Raw genomic sequence first — 21,272 nt, forward strand, 5'->3', positions numbered from 1 at the left:
TATAATGAAATCTTTAGCAAGATTTAGATGGTCATTTCATATCGGATGACCTCTAACCTGTTATAAAGTATCATAGATGATATAAAATCTTCACATCAGATATTAAATGTTCTCAGCATCAAAGTCTGAATGAAACTGATCATTAAAACAGTGTTTGCAGGGTGAAGCTCCACCAAAAATAACTTTGTAAATTATAAATGTCTGCTTGTGAAAATGGTAAATAAAAATTGAAGAAATAAAATCGCAAGACTGTGTATCTCTACCGTCTTGAAGTAAATGAGCTGGAGCCTGTTTGCATATTGATCAGATGGTTCAGTGCTCTGAGAGTGTTTATAGTGCTGTGAGTTTAACACTTCATCACTGACACACACAACAATCTTCATCAACATGACCTTCATCATCATCTTCATCTGGACTCTTTTATACTGCTTTACACTACAAGGTGAATAGTATATATTTGAAATAAACAATCATTTAATATTATGTCAAATAATATATTTTCATTGACTCATAATTTTTTTTAGGGTGTAAAGCTAAGATCACAGTCACTCAGACTCCTCCAGTGAAAACTTTCACCCCAGGAGAAGATGATTTTGTTGTGGTGTGAAATCTGTTTTCTAGTTTTATGTTTTATGTGGTGTGCACCACACTGTGTTTGGCCTGGTACTTTCAGAAACCTGGAGAAGCTTCCAAACTCCTGATTTATCATGCAAGCAGCCTTGAATCAGAAACTCCATCTAGATTCAGTGGCAGTGGATCTAACAGTGATTTCACTCTGACCATCAGTAAGGTCCGGACTGAAGATGCTGGACATTATTACTGTCAGAGTTTTCATTGCCATGTACATAATTATGGTGACTGTGATGGTGATTATGCGTTCACACAGTGATAAAGAGTCGTACAAAAACCTCTGTCAGTCAGAGTCACAGTGACTGAACTGATGCTGCAGCTGCTCAAACACTATCACACACTACTGACACACAGAGACCAAACACAGAACTACACATGAGCTCAGAACTGAGTCAGGAGTCAAATCAGCTCTATTAGACTGATTTGTCTGGCAATAGACGGGGTTGATTCAGTTATGCTCAGAATCAAAGAAAACAGAGTGTTTAAAGGGGTCCTTGGATGCTACATGCACTTTTACACATCTATTTTCATGCGAATCATTCGTGGTCCAGCTTCACCTACAGAAAAAGTGAGTATATGTTTGCTCAATGAATCTTTGCAATTCGCCTTTCCTAATAATGTGCTAATTAGCAAGTTTCACGATGAATGCAGCTAAAGTCTCTTTGAGAGTGGCTCAGAAGAGAGGGGCGGGGGTCAGAAAAGCTCATTAACATTTAAAGGAAAATGCTACAAAACTGCTTGCTCTGAAAAGATCTGTTTTTGACAGGGTAAAAAAGGTGTTTTTTACAATATCGTTGAGAAATTTTAACCAAACTATGTTACAGACTTTTCCTTAAGACCCTAAAGAATCATATCAGCTTGTGAAAAATAGGCATCCAATGACCTCTTTAAAGTGATATCAAATCAAACAAACAATAATGGCACCATGTGCTGTTTTTATTTGTTGCATTAAACTACACTCATATCTACTTTTAAAGTCATATATACTGAAATAAAGCACTTTCATTGTTTGGATATTTCACCATTATTTGTAAAATTATTTTTCCACACAAAGAAAAGTCATGTAAATATTAAAAATTATTATGAAATATAGAATATGGCATACTTACTAAGGTGTGTTTGGCTCTAAAACAATTTAGCAACACGTTTCACTCTTAGTTAAATTTTTACAGTGGCCTGTATGTATATGTACTGTATATGTGTTTGCTTTTAAGTTACTTGGTGCAGTAAACAATCTTAAGTAGTTCAGTTGTGTTTGATGAGGGTTGGAGCTAAACTTTGCAGGAAATTGGAACCCCTGATTTATATATATATATATATATATATATATATATATATATATATATATATATAATTTACATTATATATATATATATATTCAAAATAGATGCAAATCTAATTGTGAATCAAATTATTCTGAATTAACAAAAAATATTCTTAAAAAGAATCAAACCAAATAAAAACCTAATCTAATCAGATCGCACTACTAGTCCTGTCATATATGTATTTAGCAGTGAAGAGTCTCCATCTAGTGAAATTGCTCATTAAAACAATTTTTTAGCTGACCTCAAAATAGATGCTTTTGACTTGTTGCATTATTACTTATAAGCAAAACTGTTGCACAAACTGCAAAATTGCATATCTGCTGTCTTCAGGTAAATGATCTGGAGTCTGTTTGCATATTGATCAGAGAGTGTGCTGTGAGTTTAACATGTCATATCTAAGAGTTTTCTCCATTTTAACTGAATGAGCAACCAGCAAACAGATGATGATCATCAGCGTCTTTATCTGGACACTCATTCTTTCTGTTCAAGTTTCATTTACTCTATTAATTACTCAAAAGGTGATTTATATGCATGTTTTTGATGGTAAAACTGATTTTGTGCAGGATACTTTAAGTGTTGCCATTATTATCTTATAAAATGTTGTTCGCAGAAACTACAGGACAAATTTCTGTGACTCAGACTCCCTCAGTAACAGCTGTTCAACCACAAGAAACAGTCACTATAAACTGTCAGACTAGCAGAGGAATTGGAGATCGTTCATTGGGTTGTAGGTCCTGTCTCACCTGGTATCTGCAGAAACCTGGAGAAGCTCCTAAACTCCTCATTTATTACATTAGATCATGACAGTCAGGAACTCCATCTAGATTCAATGGCAATGGAGCAGATTATGGAACAGATTTCATTCTGACCATCAGTGGTGTCCAGACTGAAGATACTGGACATTATTACTGTCAAAGTCAACATTATATCAGTGGCACATGGATGTTCACATAGTGATAAAGATTTAAAAACCTCCGTCAGTCAGAGTCACAGTGACTGAACTGATGCTGCAGCTGCTCGAACACTATCACACACCAATCACAGATTTTCATGGATATTAAATGAAATACAAAGCATTCATTGAGTTTTCCACTCGCTACAGTAAATAGGTTAATCTAACACTTTTTATCTTATTAAATTTATCTTACACTATATTTGTGAGGTTCATAATGTTTCATCGTGTATCTGCAGGTGTTTTCATGGTCCACTGAGTGAAGTTTCTAAAACATTTTTTTAAATGTGAGCTAAAGCTGATCCAAAGAAAGACCCGAAACAAAAATGACAATAAAGAAGTTACAATTGTATTTGTTATTTATTGAGTACATTTTAATAGAATCACCACTGAATGATAAAGCACGCACATAGTCTCAAATGAAGCACACAAAGCAGAGCAGATGCAGTTGAGAGCGACTGAAGCTGGATGTGGAGAATGAAGGAGTCGCTCATGTGCTGTTAGTCTCCATGTGAGACATGAGTGAGAAGAGCAGCAGATCTACTCTGAACACTGCTGTCTCGTCACGTGTCCAGTGAGCGCAGGCTGGCCGCTCCGTGTGGCCTCACAGCTCACTGAGACGCTCTCCATCCACTCCTGCTCAGAGAGAGTCAGGCTGCTGCTCCAGCTGTACAGACCGTCCTTCTCCAGGAGCCCAGCGCTGCTCTCCTGAGACCTGCTGCTCCCGTCCACCTTCCAGCTCAGGCTCCAGTCTGACGGGAAGCCCTCGCTGGCCACACACACCAGCGTCGCTGTCTTCTTTGAGGAGATCTCTGCACTGGAGGGCGGCAGGACGCTCACTTTAGGATGAGTGACGACTGAGAGAAGCGAAGAGAAAGCATTACTTCATGCATTAAAGAGAAAACTAGGAGAAATTCAGCAAGAGCATGATAAACAACATCCATTATTCCATTAACACATTAATGCTCACAAATTCCTACACATGCAAAAATGTTTAAAATCTGGTTCACATCCTGGTAAATATGCTGATTAATTACAAAATACAATACAATATGGAAATATCAAGGAGTTTTTAATAGGCACAAAAATTAATGCATGATTTCAGTCTATGTAGAAACTTAAAGACTGTGTGTAAATTTAACATCTTTAAAACTCAGCACCCCCCCCCCCCTTTTGGTTTAACAAGTTAACCAGCAAAAATAAGATTCTGACTGAGAAAAAAATTATAATTTCAAGTTACTGAGCATCATTAAAAAAAAAAAAAGAAAGAAAGAAAAAAATAATTTACTGATAAAGACCAATAAGAATCCAAAAGAAATAGCAAGTACTAGTATTTCTCTCTAATTTTTGTACTTGATTCACTTTAACAGCTTTAAACTGTCAAAAAGCTGATGTAAATGTTCATAGAATATTTTTTTACAAAGCCTTTGATCACCAAAGAGATTAAAGTTATATTGAAGATATATTATTGATTTGAAGTGTCATTTTCATTATCAGCTTCACTGTAACACATTGGTTAAAAGCATCAAAGATAAGAAATAAACACAATAAATGCAGGAATCCACTATAATTTAAGATGGCAACATTAGAAATTGTGGGTACAAAGGTTTGTATAAAATCACAAAGGAAATGTTGTGTTTCACATACACTATAAATTTTAACTTAATTTAATATATTAAGTTTATAAACCTTATTACTCTTGAAGTATGCGACAGAGCTGCTTCATTAAGAAAAAATACAGTTGAGACTATAATTTGCAGTTTGCAGTTCATTTAACAATACGACTATCAATTTTAACATAGTAACATATATATTTTTTGTAATATTGTCTTAAATTTTCAAGTAAAATGTGAAGCCAGAATACCAACCTAATGCTGTTGTATTTCATTTTGTTTTATCTATGAGGGAAAAAAATGAGCTGAAGCTCTGATATGAAAAGTCATAAAATCAAGTAGGAATGTCAGAAATTATTGTGGCTAGTTCAGTGGATGAAAACTAAGATCCTATGACAAATGAAAACCATCTTCACAGTGTTGACTGACAAGCATTCAATATGTAATAATTGCTTAAAAATAATATTAAAAAACACACTGAAAAGTGCATCCTTTTTAGTTGTTGTATTAATAATATTAATATCTGATGATTTACTTACTGCCTACATCCAGTTTGGTGCCGCTGCTGAAAGGCAACCACAGTGATACAAACTAATAGAGCAGCTGAACAAAAACCTCCTGAATGCTTCACTAACTGAACAAACACACATCAACTGAGTCTCCAACAAACACAGCGACTCACAGCACAAATTACCTTGATTTAATCCATGTGCTTTATACAGTCTGCATCATTACTAAAGCATGAAATGGAATTTACAGTATAAAAGTGAATGTTTTATATCATGTATGATGCGACTCACAATCAGACACAGTTGATTATGTGATTGACAGAGACATGTGTGTGATGATCCTTATGTCTGTTAATGAACTACTGGAACATATAAGGATGTGGAGTAGATTTGGAGAGAAAGCACGCAGTTTCAGAATGAGCAAGGGGAAGTCGTGGCCTAATGGTTAGAGAGTCGGACTCCCAATCGAAGGGTTGTGAGTTCGAGTCTCGGGCCGGCAGGAATTGTGGGTGGGGGGAGTGAATGTACAGCGCTCTCTCCACCCTCAATAACCATGATTAGGTGCCCTTGAGCAAGGCACTGAAAACCCCCAACTGCTCCCCGGGCGCGCGCAGCATATGGCTGCCCACTGCTCCGGGGGTGTGTTCAACAGTGTGTGTGTGTGTTCACTGCTCTGTGTGTGTGCACTTCGGATGGGTTAAATGCAGAGCACAAATTCTGAGTATGGGTCACCATACTTGGCTGAATGTCACGTCACTTTCACTTTCAAAGAACACCATAAGATTTTTGCTCATTTTTACTCCATGTTCTCACTGTCTTCATATTGTTTTCAGGTAAATGACATTGACACTGTTTGCATATTCCAGATGCTCAGAGTGTTTATAGTGCTGTGAGTTTAACACTTCATCACTGACACACACAACAATCTTCATCAACATGACCTTCATCATCATCTTCATCTGGACTCTCACAGCGTTTGCTAGAGGTTTGTGCAGCACAAGTTTGATATCAATTCATTTCTTCAAGTATATTGTCAACTAGAATATGACTGATACGTTTTGAGTTGATTTTCTTCTTGTTGTGTGTTTCAGAGTGTAGAGGACAGATCAGCATCACTCAGAGTCCCTCAACAGCAGCTCAACCAGGAGAAACAGTGAAGATCAACTGCAAAATCAGCAGAGATGTGATAAAGCATAGTGGACGTGATGCTTTGTCCTGGTACTTACAGAAACCTGGAGAAGCTCTTAAACTCCTGATTTATTTTGCAAGCAGCCGTCAGTCAGGAACTCCATCTAGATTCAGTGGCAGTGGATCTAACAGTGATTTCACTCTGACCATCAGTGGAGTCCAGACTGAAGATGCTGGACATTATTACTGTATGAGTGACCATGGAAGTTATGTGTTGACACAGTGATAAAGAGTCGTACAAAAACCTCCTTCAGTCAGAGTCACAGTGACTGAGGAGAACAGGAACTACACATGTGCTCACTGAGATATGAGTGAAATCAGCTCTGTTAGACTGGGATCTGTCCTGTGACAGACGGGTAAAACAGAGTGTGTAAAGTGATACCAAATCAAAGAAACACTAATATCATTGTGCATTAGACTCATATCTAATTTTAAAGTTATATAATCAGTGGGTAGCACCAGTAGGCTAACATAAAAATGATCTTGAACAGTTTCTCAGGTATCTACTTTATCTCAAGCTGATTATTATTATTATTAATTTTTTTTTTACTCATCTGATTTATGACTCATAACTCATTTCTCATGAGCAGAAGTGAAACTGTTCCAGTTCAGAGCGTTTAACCGATCAAACAGAGAAACTGTGAGTTTGAGCTGAAAATCAGATTTGCATTGACAGCTTTAGTGATTCTCAGAATAGAGCAGCTCCGTCTCCAGAGACCATGTTCAAACCCCAAGAGCTTCAGTTCACATTTACTGCTAAACACAGCTGTTCTCAACTATTACAATCCATCAACAGCAGCTGAAACTTTAGTGAAGGACTCTGAATGATGCAGTCGAACACAAATTTATTGAATATTCAATTCACCTGTTTTAGGTTTTACTTCCGTGCATTGTATTGAATGCCATGTTCTACACAGACAGTGTGAACCAGCATCTGTGGAAAATCATCATTTGTGTCCAAGCTTATCCTGATTCAGTGAACATGATGGAAATATACAGATGCCCAGATCTCCACTAATCTTTAGGAAACGGATAAATGATGCGCTAATGTTATTCTGTTTTTATTTTATGTCACCAACTGAAATGAATGGCCTCATAAAATAAATCATCATAAAGATTCTAAAAAAACAGATGTTTTAGGGGACAGAAGTAATAATCTGAACATTACAGCCTCCTACAAAATAAAAGTCATGATAAAGCAGCATCCAGAGAGGTCTTAAACAGACTAATGACATAGATAGATAGATAGATAAAAATTAATTAGTATAGTAGTAACAAATGAATGATGCACAAAATATGCTTTTTACTGTGTTATTGTGGATATTTTTATTTTATTTTATTTTGTTTTCTATCCCAGAGTTGCAGAAGCTTACATCAAGGTGAGAACATGGAGAAAATGGAGAGCACAGACAGCGAAGGAAGCGACTTAAGGAGCCAATGAGAGCTGCAGAAACTTAAATACCTTTATTTTTAGATTAATTCTAGATTTAAAAAAACCCTATGTACTGTATGCATGGTGCATTTTTTAAAAAAAATTACATATGTGAAATTAAAAATGCAAGATTACAAGAGGGCATTAGCAGATTATATAATGAAATACACATTAACAGTAATTTGTATATAAAGTGATACGACATTTCACAGTGTAAAATAAAAAATAAGCCACTGTATTACATTACACCCTCATTCCTCTTTCTTAAGTATTAAGCAAGAGGACTGTCTTCCCACCCAGAAGCCTGGCAGAATTTTCTCCTTTATAGGATTTTTAAACCTGTGAAGAAGTTTCACTTCCTTTTTCTTTGAATCTTCCTCTGTCTCCACGGTGTAGAAGCAGAGCAGACCTGCGGGCTGATCCACATACACCCCTATAGTGCAGCATTGAGGCACATCTGCCACCTTGCTGTTGGTTCCTTTATGCCAGGCTTCATAGCAGGATCCGGCCCAACCCAGACCCCATGATTCCTCGTTCTCCCCGAGGCCACAGGGACCGTCACCTGCCTTCCTCCCAGCACCTTCATATGCCACTCCTATAACCACCCAGCCGGAGTAGAGCACCTCCCAATAACAGCGCGACGCCCAGACAGAATCCTTACACAGCACCTGTACACACACACACACACACACACACACACACACACACACACACACACACACACACACACACACACACACACACACACACACAGAGGAATGTGCGTGATTATTTTGGAAATAGGGCATGAGAGAGTCAAAGGCAGCAGAATTATCTGCTGTGTGTTTGTGAGTTGTGGCCCATTCGGAAGTTGAGAATGCATACACCAAAGTATTTTTTAAATATATTTTTCATGGTGTATATTTGATGTAATGATAAATGATGTTGTGTCATTCACTTAGCATAAAGACCCCCACTAAATGAATGCACTGTAAATTATTATTGTTGTTAATAATAGTAATCAAAAATAATCATTTACAATGCTTTCATTTTTGTGAAGGTTTTTCGGTACTGGTAAATAATAATAATAATAAAATTATTGTTGTGTCCACCATAAGTGCATTTTTATGGTTATATATTACATGTTATTAAATATAATTGTTAAATTTTTTTATTTTTTTAATCAAACGATTATTTTCAGAAGTTGCAAAAATAAATGTTTTGGACATTTTGAGATGGGGAAAAAATATTCTCAATTAATTTTGATGGCTGAAATCTGAAAATATTTCAAATATGTCAATTCAGATGGTGAAAATATTCTTCCTTACATAGGCACAAGTTATAAAACAATTAAGTTAATTAAGTAAAACTTTTGCTGGGCAAATTATTATTTTGTACTACTACTACTAATAAAACAACTATAATAACAATAATGAATTATTATTATTAATTATCACTCATCAGTGCAGAGAAAAACAATGCACTGTGAATTATTATTATTCTTTTTATTAACAACAACAACAACAAAAATTCAAAGTGTCTCTCTCAGAGGTAAGAGAAAGTAAGGTGTGTGTGTGTGCGTGTGTTTTACCTGAGGGCTGTGGTCAAATCTCTCTGGCCTGTCCAGGTAAGGACACACCTCATCTGTCATGCGGGACACTTTAGCCCCGCCCTCTGTCAGCCACAGCAGTTTATTAGCAGTTCGTTCGTCCAATGAAATATCGAGCCAGTCTGAGATGAAAGGATCTGGTCAGTACTGATTTAACTAGTGTTTGACTCTTGAACATTTATTTTACTATTTTATGTTTATTTTACTTTTGTTTTTATTCTGCGTGTGTCGTGTGACTCACATTTAAGCAGCTCTTCTCTGGACGTCGGCTCTGGGATGTTCGGCTCGTAAACTGGAAGCTTTTCTGAAGATAGAAAAATGTCAGAGTAGATTTAGATTCTGGTATAATGTTAATGATAATACAAATTATTATCATGCAGACAGAGGTTTAGTTCATCACCAGCAGGAATATTTCCGACTTTGACTTTCCTTCCTGGAAGAAAAAAAAAAAATTAAATCATTATTATTAAATCATAAAAAATCATTTGATCATTAAATTCTCACACTGATCTGCTGCACTTCATTATGCAGCACTCTGTTTGTTGGTAGGATAACAAAAAGGTTTACATTTTACTACAAAACTTTTTTTTTTTTCCAAATATGGCCATTTTGAATTGAAAATGTGGTATCATTTATGTCATTCATACAATTCCTAATTGAATGTGACAAGACTTGAACGTTTTACATTTTTGGCTTATTAGGCATACCAAACAAAGTGTGCATATTTTAAAATATTATTTGCGTTCACAATGTTTACTTACCAACTAGAATTCCCTTCACTATTTCTTTATGCTTTATTAAAATCAATGGTTATGGCCTTGTTTGTGCCAATAGATGAACCTCATAAATGGGGACATGACTTGTCTTGTCAAGTTAAACTAGTCTGTACAGTATGTGTGTCTCTCAGTTAAGCTGTCGAGGACACATCTCTGGCAATGCACTGTCTGTATGAATGTGTATGAGAGTAACCCAGTGACCCAATGGCCCAGTATGAAATGATTTATAACATTTGTTCAGACTTCTGATAATGTAGCAACCTGATACCTACAGTACAGTCGAACAAGACAGCTGACCCCAAAACTGATGCATATGCAATGCATTTGGATGATTCACATCATACTTCAGTTTAATCATTCCCCATGATTTTTTGCACCCACGATGCATTAACATTCTTGACACATTTGCTATAATTAAATGGCATGCATTGGTAATGAATAAGCATGACTTAATGGCCTTTGAAACTTGCTTATTATATTTATTGCATACCAAAGTTATTTTAGTATCACTGATATACTATTGCACACTGATTTTTTTGTTGAAATTGCTAGTAAATTTCACAAATAATTACAAAGATATTAAAGCTGATGATTGCATTGAATTAAACATGAAATTTTAAAACATGAAACTAGAAAGACTGAAATAGCCTAGTATTTTCATGTAGAACTCTAAAATGATACTCCGATCTTTTCTTTATAACTAAAAATCATTTTGAAAGGCAGTTTTTAATATTTAAATTAGATTTTACTTTTCTATTTTCATATTAATTATAGTTAATTTAATTTAAGTAATTGTCATTTTTATTACTTTGAATGTTTTTTAAATGTCAGTGTAGTTTTTATTAAGTTTTATTTGGTTAAGTATAAGTTTATTTATAGTTATTTTACTACTAAAACTAAATGAGAAAGGGAATTGTTGGCAACTAACTGAAGTAAAATCAGTAAAAATAATGTTTATTTTATTTTAAGTATTTTTTTATGGCTTTAGTTTTAGTTAATGATAATAATAACCCTGTTCCAGATAAAACTGAGTTGCTCTGTAATATTTTCTATATATGTAATATTTGCAATATGAGTCCTTCACTATCTGAACATACTCTAAAACAGTTATTTTTTTCTATATGATTTAAATAAATTTACAGCTAAAAAAAGTAACATTAACACACACACACACACACACACACACACACACACACACACACACACACACACACACACACACACACACACACACACACACACACACATTTAAAATGTTTGTATAAAACAGATCCTATACATTACAGGCTCATTTGAATGCAGAATAAATTTTCTGAGATTTATTTCTGGGTTAGTTCTTAATAATGATAGTAATGCTTTACCTGTCTTCTTGATTTGAGGTGCCATAATTCTTGTGCTTGATGGCATTTTGATGATTGAGTTTGTCTGTATGTAATGTTTCTGGATATGAACCGCATCCTGTGTAAGATGCAGTGGCTCTTTTATAGTCGACATATAGTGCAGAGATGGGCACATGGTCACTAGAAACTGTTAGGAGGGCGTTTCCAATGTCACACTTTGGCCAAATAAAGGCAGCACATCAGAAACACAAATGCATAGACAGACACATCACTGGAGAGAAATAACTGATCACAGACTGGGTCAGATAACACACACACACACACACACACACACACACACACACACACACACACACACACACACACACACACACACACACACACACACACACACACACACACACACACACACACACACACACACACACACACACACACACACACACACACACACACACACACACATTTTACCTGCCAATCTAAATGGGGGCTTGAAATCAGGGTTATTATAGTTAAAAAAAATCCATTAAAAATGTTTTTTGAAACTAATGAAAGTTAAAAATTAATGCTGTCAAACAATTAATCCCAATTAATTGCACCCCCCCCCCAAAAAAACAGTTTTGTTTAGATAATACATGTGTGTGTACTGTGTATATTTATTATGTGTATATATAAAGACACACTCATACAGCATATATTTTGAAAATATTTACATGAATTTACATGTATATATTTGTTCATATAAATTATATCATACTTAAATATATTTAATATATAAACTCATTTTTCTTAAATATATACATGCATGTGTGTGTATTTATACTGTATACACATAATAAATAAGCACAGTACACACATATACATTATGTAGACAAAAACTTTTATTTTGGATGCACTATTAAAAATATAAAATAGAAAAAAAACTACACTTCCACTTAATGTACTAAAATTGCTAAAACTAAGATGGATGGATATATATATATATATATATATATATATATATATATATATATATATTAAAACATAATTAAAACTATTTAGAAATGTTTAAAATATATATATATTTATTAAAAATAATTGTAAATAATAATTAAACAGAAATTAAAATTAAAGCATAAAAATAATAAAGCTATAACAGTATCTCAATAATACTGAAATTATTTTTTTTGCCACAAACTTTAAATAAATGATATTATAATTAAATAATTAATTAATAATTAGATGACATAATATACAATTACTTATATTGCTGATATTTCAAGATTTTCATAGTTTTGCATAGAAATAAATAAAAAACACATTTCCACTTAATGTACTAAAATATCAAACTAAAACGAAAGAATATATATATATATATATATTAATTAATTAAAGCTATAATAGTATCTCAATGATTCTAAAATAACACTGTTTTCCACAAACTCTACTTTAAATAAATGTAATAAATTATAATAAAATAAATGCTAAAATAGATAATTATTAAATTGCTAATACGTACAGATTTGCAAACCTAACGTTAAATAAATTTTATTCATTTATTTATGAACAACATTTCCATGTAATTTTAATCATTTATTTATTTATTTTTGTCAGATTCATCTGACTTTCTGGGACAATATTTTGGCTTGGTTAGACTATTTTATCTCAGTAGGGACTGTCCTTTGACTTTTTATACTAAGATAATGATATTGTCTATCCTCTAAACTTATCCTTCACAGAAACCTTCATGTATTTTCCTTAAAATATCATCTGGTGCGTTTATTAGGCCATTTTCACTGTGGGGATTGTTGACCACATGCAGCCACAAATCACCAAGTTTGTACACATGTGTAGTCTATGTCTCTAATGACAAAGTGACATTGAGAAAGTAACGTGGAGTAAAGAAAACAAAGGTGTGTGTGTGTGTGGCACAACTGTGTGGTACATTTCAGAATTGACAGATTAAATTCCACAGACTAATTCTGCTCAAACACTTTTATAAGATATATGATCCAGAGATTAGCAGGTCTAAAATACATGCATGCGCAGAACAGAATGCATGTGATGTTTGCTCTGAAACTTTAACCCACCGCGGAGCACTTATCCTTCACACAGCGTCCTAAAGTAAACTAGTCAACATCCGTGGATGGCGATAGTAAATAGTGGATAGTAAAAATTACAAATAATGTCTGTTTAAACCCAGCCATCACAATCATATCAATATTGATGCCATTTCTGACCAACACACTGAAGCTTTAATTTAGTTTAATTGTGTAATTGTAAGATTACTGTAATTGTGTATTAATTGCTTTCTCTAGCTCGTTCTCTCTCTTAGCTTTGTTTTCATGATTTTCACCTGCTTGATCTTGACTTGGATACTCTTGGATTGTATTTGATCACACTGTTGAATTCCTCTTCCTTTTTTTCTTTCTCTTTGCAAATTTCTGCAATTAAGTCATCTGAACTAAAAGCACTACATTTTAGCATGACATTGGTTCAACACATTTTTCAAAAAGGGTGGTGTGACTAAATATTTAGTCTATTTATTCAGTTTTATGTTCAGTTAAAGTATATAAATTAATGGTTATTTTTTTTGTTCCAAGTTTAATTATTTATATTTCACTCTAATTTAAATCCTCAGATTTTGTTTTTAAAAAAAATTAAAAATGAAAATATTAAAAAAATTGTCATGTGTATATAAAAATAACAACTCATGATGATAAATATGTATATATATAATTTTGCTGTCTAATAATCTATATATAATTAATTATAAATGATTTTATTTATAAATTGTAATTTATTACAAAATAACTTAAATGACAATTATATATATATATATATATATATATATATATATATATATATATATATATATTATTTCTTTTTTTAATTTATATATTATTATTTATAAACAATAGTTTTATATATATATATATATATATATATATATATATATATATATATATATATATATATATATATATATATATATATATATATATATAAGGAGCACAGTTAAACTACCATATATATTAAAATATACATGTAGTTTGCTACTTTTATTTGTAACTTCTAGTGCAGCTACAGTAACTACTTTTTCCAAATGCTAGTTTGACCGTTAGCTTCTTTTAATGTTGAGTGACTTATGTCTTGGCAGTCTACAATTTCAAAACAGCCTTCCTAACACTTACTGTAGCCAGTCAACAGTTTTGTACTGATGTGTATTCCAGAGGCTATATAACAGCATTACTGTGCAGTGTGTTCACCTTTGGTCTGCTGACGTGATAGTGATGCTCTTGCTGATGAGACATCAGGGTTTTCCTCTCGTTTAGAGGAACACTTTTACGATGTTCATGACAGCCGGGACTATCAAACCAAGACCATTTCTACTGAATCATCCATCCTTTCTATCCTTTTAGATGAACTTCTTTTCTTTATTTAATTGCCAGCTCAGGATTTATTTGTGATTAATGACTTTATTTATCATTTATCACTGGTTCTGTGAATTGAGTTGAGGTTTCACGATTGTGCCAGACTGCCAGTCTTTTCTAAAAATATAAATAAGCAGAACTTCACAAGTACAGAAGTGAGATGCAGTGCAGTGTGTGTGTGTGTGTGTGTGTGTGTGTGTTTGGTATGTATATGGCTGTCATTGAGCTGTCGTTACTGAAACAGAACAGCCATCTGACAGCACATTAATCCTTCGTGTGTGTGCGCGCTTGCAAAGTGTGTGTGTGTTGAAATTGTGTGTGCCAAACGTGGTGTACAATGTGCGCTTGCAAACGGTGTTGAAAAAGCCAAAATGATACCTTCTCTAAGCCAAATTTACCTGTGTGGTGTGTGTATGTGTGTGTGTGTGTGTGTGTGTGTGTGTGTGTGTGGTTCAGGTATACCTTATGTTATGGGGATAAAATGTCCATACAAAGATGGCAATATCCAAAATCCTTGTCCTTGTGGGGACAGTTTTTTGGTCCCCATGAGAAAAACAGCTTATAAATCATACAGGATAAAGTTTTTTGAAAATCTAAAATTGCAGAAAGTTTTGTGTGAGGTGTAGGGTAAGGGGATAGAAAATACAGTTTGTACAATATAAAAATCATTATGACTATAAAATTTCCCTGTAAAACATGGAAACTCAACGTGTGTGTGTGTGTGTGTGTGTGTGTGTGTGTGTGTGTGTGTGTGTGTGTGTGTGTGTGTGTGTGTGTGTGTGTGTACAATAGTGACAGAAAGTGAAACAAGGATTTAACTTTATTCTGCATTAATCTGACCCAAATATAAAATGATGAAAAAGTTCACATATTCATATAAAAATACTTTTTAATAGACATTTAAATATGCTGTTTATATTCACTATTTTGTTTACTGATAAAGTATGGTATCAAAATAGAATAATAGAATAGGATTAAGTGTGAAATACTGGGCCTTCCTAAAAGGTGGGACAGTCAGTGTATAAATCATGACATTAAATGCATGTGCCAAGAGAAAATCAAAAACAAGATCACTATGTTCAGAATGAAACGCTGGCTGAATACTGTACAATGTACTGCCTCCAGCTGCTCACATTATCCCATAACAAACGTGTTGAGTGAGTAGTAGATACTCCAGGAATTTTATGCATGCAGACATTCAAATAGGCTACCTATATATTATATTCTATATACTGTAAAAATAATAGTAGTAATATGGTAGTAGGCCATTCTGAACATATCTAAAAATAATAATAATAATAATAATAATAATAAAAAAGGTAGGGCTGCATGATTATTTAGTTAATAAAAAAAAACAAATATTGCTATAACTTGTTGCAATTTAATTAAATAAATGTATGCACTGTGTATGTTAAGAGTGAAGTGCTACAGCTCACCATCTGCTAAGACAGCTGTGAATATTTTATTATTATTATTATTTATTAGTATTATTATCTTTATTTTTTATTTTACAGTGAAATATTGCAATAGAAGTATAAAATATAAAACAATAAATTATTACTATGTAAAAATAGTAATAATAATAGGAATAATAATTTTTATTTTTATGTTATTTTTATTTCTATTTATTATAATTATTTTTATTACTAAAAAATATAAAAATGACTTTTTATTTTACGGTGAAGTATAACATTAATGATATTTCTTATTTCATTTTTATTTAGTGATTTTTAATATTAATTAGGTAATAATATTGATTATTATTATTATTAATAATAAATACAATTATTAAAATAATATTACTATTGTTATTATTACAAAATAAAAATATACAAATTACTAAATAATAATAAGTTATTATTATTATTGTTATTATTATTTTACAGCCATATTGATATATAAGCACAACATTTTGGCCAAATTGTGCATCCCTTCAAACAAGCACATCAAAACATCTAATCACATCTAACCCTTGCAATAAGATCTTTACCCCAAATCATACAGCCCTACCTAGCAGAAACTCTCCTCTCAGATATTTGGTGTAGATTGGATTCACAATCATGTCTCAGACCATCAAATAACTAATTTCTGACTTGAATTCAGATGTCATGGTGTGACCTAATTCAAACACTTTATGTACATGACAACACATTAATACGAATCAATACACCCATGGACAGTGACATGGATGCGATGCTTCAGCTGCAGTATATGGAGTGTTTAAAGCAAGAGATCGTCCCCTCACCAGTGTATATGTTTCAGTCTAAATGAGGTCAATCTCTAGTGCATGGCTAGCGTGCTTGTGTTCGGTGTGTAATGCAATGACACCTGCCTTTGAAATCAGGTGCTGAGCGGAGAGCATGTGTGAGAGTGAGAGACGAAGAGAGAGAGAGTCAAGGACACGAGCCTCACATGTCAGCAACTTACACTTCAGCTTGACTAAACCTACAACACAAATTAACATTAACAATTTATCTTTTTTATTTTTTGGTCCAATCTGGCATTTCAAAATATATATTTTCTACCAATAGATTTTTTTTTTTTTTTTTTTGGGCTGTTTTAAAAAATGACAATAATTTAAAATTATATTTACAAAAATATAAATGCACATAAAAAGCATTTACAATATTTTTAAAAATTATACTTCCATATATTTAAATCAAAGAAAATATGTGCATATATGAAGAAAAAAAAAATATATATATAGACTCTCTATATATTACCAAATGTAATATGATTTTCTTTTTTCTAGGTAACTTATCATTATTATTATTATTATTTTATTGTGTTTAATGTGTGCATGTTTAGTCATACTTTTATTCAGACTGCAAATGTGGTATAAATGTCCAAATATCGTTCATAATATTCTAGGCGATTGCTTTGTATAGCATGCATCTTCAGTCAGGTGTAAACTGAATTTGACCTTTTATTATCACTGCTTGCTTAGTAACGTTACATTAAACCACCTTAAGACTGTCGCGCTGTTTTAGTGATTGAAATATTACCTGAAGTGCCCAACAGTTTGATAACATAGCCACGGTTTTCAGCCTTTAGATGTGTCTGTCACACACTGACCCCTAGTGATAGATGTATATTGTTGCAGGAGAATGATGGCGTTTAAGCGCAAAGAAAAAAATAATATATTTGATCCAATTAATGTCATTATATCAAAACAAACAAAACAATAACAACATCAAAAATAGAACCAAAAGGCTGCTGATTGTACTCTAAAATACTGCAGGATTAACTGTCCTCATGTTCTTTTAATATTGAATATGTAATATCTCCATGACCAGCACCACAGTTGCATGAAGGTAAGATTTGTTCTTCTAGATGACATTTTTACGTTCTCTGCAGTTACTGTAATATAAACACATGAGTCCGGATTTAACCGTGAAGAGCAAACATCTGACCCCGACGTGATTTGAACACGCAACCTTCTGATCTGAAATTAAATTAAACTACGTGTTCAACCTTGTGCACATCAAAAAAGCAGTTTCTCATTCTGTTGAACAAGTTGCAATTGCTTTGGTACATGCATGCAGTTGATTATGTTTATCTGTCTGTGGTTTCCTTCATCATCAGTTGCTAATGTCATGTTGCTCAGTGTAGGCTACTATAGGCTATAGTTCTCTGTGCATCAGTCTTACTGAACCTAGTCATTAATTCATCAAAAAACCTATTCATTAGTTCATCGTACAAGTAATTAAATGCAAAATGGTTCATATAGTTGTCATAAACTGTCAAGCACATTTTTACACATTATGATTAGACTTTTTGTAATTTTGGCATGAATTGTGCAAGTGAATCTTGACTAATGAAGAGAATGTAGATCAACCAATGATAAACCATTTCTCTGAAATATCTCAAAGTTTCATTTCATGACTCTTCAGTTGGAAAGCATGACAGAGGACAACACAAGAGTTACAAATTCTGACAATGGACTTATTTATTTTCATCTTTGTGCCCATATTTCTTTTTTTCCTTTCTATTTCACAATGACATTGTAAAGGTTTTTTGTTTTGGTTTGTTTTTTGGTCAGACCACTAGTAAACGTGTAACTGGGAATTCTATCCAGTCTCTTTCAATCAATATCCCACATACAGTAATGTGCACATTTGTACTATTGAAATGGATATATGGCATGCAATTCAATACAGTAACTGTCATCCAAAATGTTGTCATAGTTTACATCAGGTAATACTAACAAAGTGCCCTGTTATATTGACAACATGACTAAGCATTTTGACTGTCTTGTGTGTGAACAGTGACACAAGGACTTTTCATTCTGATGGCACTGATATGTTCATTGACATAAATACTTGTTTCTAAAGGGGATGAACTAATTTTGGGTAAGTTACAGGCTTTTGCAGGTAATCCACTGTATTGTGTGGTGCTGTTTGTACGAACTGTTTTGAGAAATGCAAATATTAAGGATAATTCGAGAAATGCACCAAAGCGACTGAGATAAACTGTAATATTGTCAAACCTCAGGACGCCGATGATGTATTCAGGTTGAAACGGAGGTTCGTCTTTAGTAAGTGAAGCTGGTGCATTTATTGTGCTGCAGCGCCATCTACCGGTACTCAGTTAATGCGATTGAACGTTTAAACATTGTTAATAAAATTATATATATATATATAATAAGATAAAATCCATTATAAATCTAAAATAAATAAAATGAATACAATTGTTGCCATTATTGTTAATATCAATACAAATGAATGGTATAGCCTATAATAAACAAAATTATTATTATTATTGAAATAATATCGATTTTTAGTAAATAAAACTCTACTTATATATCTCGCCGTCAAAGATCAACTACTGTCAATTTTAGAAATATTTTAGAATTATTATTTTTATACACACACACACACACACACACACACACACACACACACACACACACACACACACACACACACACACACACACACACACACACACACACACACAATTTTTAGCAATGGAAAACAAGTTCAGTTATTAATGTCCTACTAACATCTAGCTGAATTTCATAATCTTACTCTGGATATAATGTGAGCTGTTAATTCGAGCATAAGACTGGAGGATAAAAACGATATTTTGACCCCGACGTGATTTGAACACGCAACCTTCTGATCTGGAGTCAGACGCGCTACCGTTGCGCCACGAGGTCCCTGTAAGCCAGGGCTGGATTTACTGTTTTAGACTATCAGGGCTGCACAATGTTGTGATTATGTGACAATATGGCTAGATAATAATAATAATATCAACAATAATTATTTAGTAGTGTATACTTTTATTTAGTAATAATAATAATTAATCATAATAATAATAAAATAATTTATTATTTTTTTTTTTTTTTTTTTTTTTAGTTTTTTTTTTTTTTTTTTTTTATTTTATTATTATTATTATTATAAAATTATAAATATTTGCATATCCTGTCCCAGACACGTGATATTAAACTGTGAAAATCCATAATTAAATAAATCAGATTTTGAAAACTTTTTAGAGTGAAATATGCAAATACAATAGGTTTTTTTTTATTATTATTGTGGAAAATATTTAGTTTCAGATTGTAAATAAATATGATTTGCATCATGACCAACAATCTTGCAACTAAAGTGGAAAAAAAAATAAAAATAATAATGAATAAAAAATACTAGGTAAAAACCACTTACAGAATGTTTGTATTAATGCATAAATAATATGCATAAATAAATGCATAATTTAATACTATTTTTAATATTAATATTTTGTTAACAAATAATAATAATATATAAAAAATACACACATAGATACATGAGTGAGCAAATGGATTGAAAGTTGAACATAAATGCATAAATATCTGATTTATATGTATATTATGTTTTTATTTATGAATTTAATTATTTTTTTTATACAAGCTTGTTTTTTTTAATTTTTTTTGTTTTTTTACATTTTCCCATAGAATGAAATGTAGAAATCACAAAACACTTAAAATAAATAGTATAAAGACAGTCAGCCTTTAATAAAAAAGGAATAAATAAATAAAAATTATGAAATGAAGAACAAATGAACACTGACATTTACTAATTGCATGTTGATGTAATCCAAGTCATTAATGTAAACGAAATAAATAAAAATAACCATAGGTCCACATGGTGTGTACAAGAGAGCTGAACGAGAGTGATGCCATTAGACGGATACTTCAGATTGTCTCTCTTCACTCGTCCTGCAGTCTGGAGTCGACGAACACCGATCCCTGATACACACAGCAGATATGGGATGAGACTCTATTAATAATATCAGCATGAGCTTGGCAATATGAGTTGAGTATCAAACTCTCAGAGGATTATAGAGGAATGAAGCAGCAAAAGCCAACATAGGAATTAAAGATCAGTTCTAAGTACCCGCATCCAATAACAAGCCAACATTCACGTCTCCTCTATATATTATATTATATATTATACAGTATATTATGTTACTCTTATTTTGTAAATATTAATATACACATGAATGGGTGTGTGTGTGTGTACAAA

The 21,272-nt window shown here is 32.8% G+C and overlaps 1 protein-coding gene, 1 non-coding gene and 2 gene segments (V, D, J or C); 1 reads left to right on the plus strand and 3 right to left on the minus strand.

The window, feature by feature from the left end:
- Positions 1-3,252: 3,252 nt before the first annotated feature.
- Positions 3,253-5,851, minus strand: LOC109100662. The segment is given in 3 exon segments: positions 3,253-3,764; positions 5,060-5,111; positions 5,843-5,851. Coding segments are annotated over 3 exon segments (378 nt in total).
- An 85-nt stretch (positions 5,852-5,936) lies between these two features.
- On the plus strand, positions 5,937-7,439 carry LOC122135422. The segment is given in 2 exon segments: positions 5,937-6,014; positions 6,121-7,439. Coding segments are annotated over 2 exon segments (372 nt in total).
- A 223-nt stretch (positions 7,440-7,662) lies between these two features.
- LOC109100655 (tripartite motif-containing protein 16-like) lies at positions 7,663-11,511 on the minus strand. The gene is made up of 5 exons (XM_042714818.1): positions 11,375-11,511; positions 9,638-9,670; positions 9,479-9,541; positions 9,220-9,359; positions 7,663-8,317 (listed from the first exon to the last, which is right to left on the minus strand). Exons 1-5 carry the CDS (start codon positions 11,505-11,507, stop codon positions 7,901-7,903), a joined length of 786 nt encoding a protein of 261 aa, XP_042570752.1. The 5' UTR covers positions 11,508-11,511; the 3' UTR covers positions 7,663-7,900.
- An 8,344-nt stretch (positions 11,512-19,855) lies between these two features.
- Positions 19,856-19,927, minus strand: trnaw-cca. The gene has a single exon. It is a non-coding gene; the product is annotated as a tRNA-Trp (tRNA).
- Positions 19,928-21,272: the final 1,345 nt, after the last annotated feature.

Source organism: Cyprinus carpio, chromosome A24 (assembly GCF_018340385.1).
Source record: "Cyprinus carpio isolate SPL01 chromosome A24, ASM1834038v1, whole genome shotgun sequence".
Lineage (NCBI taxonomy): Eukaryota > Metazoa > Chordata > Actinopteri > Cypriniformes > Cyprinidae > Cyprinus > Cyprinus carpio.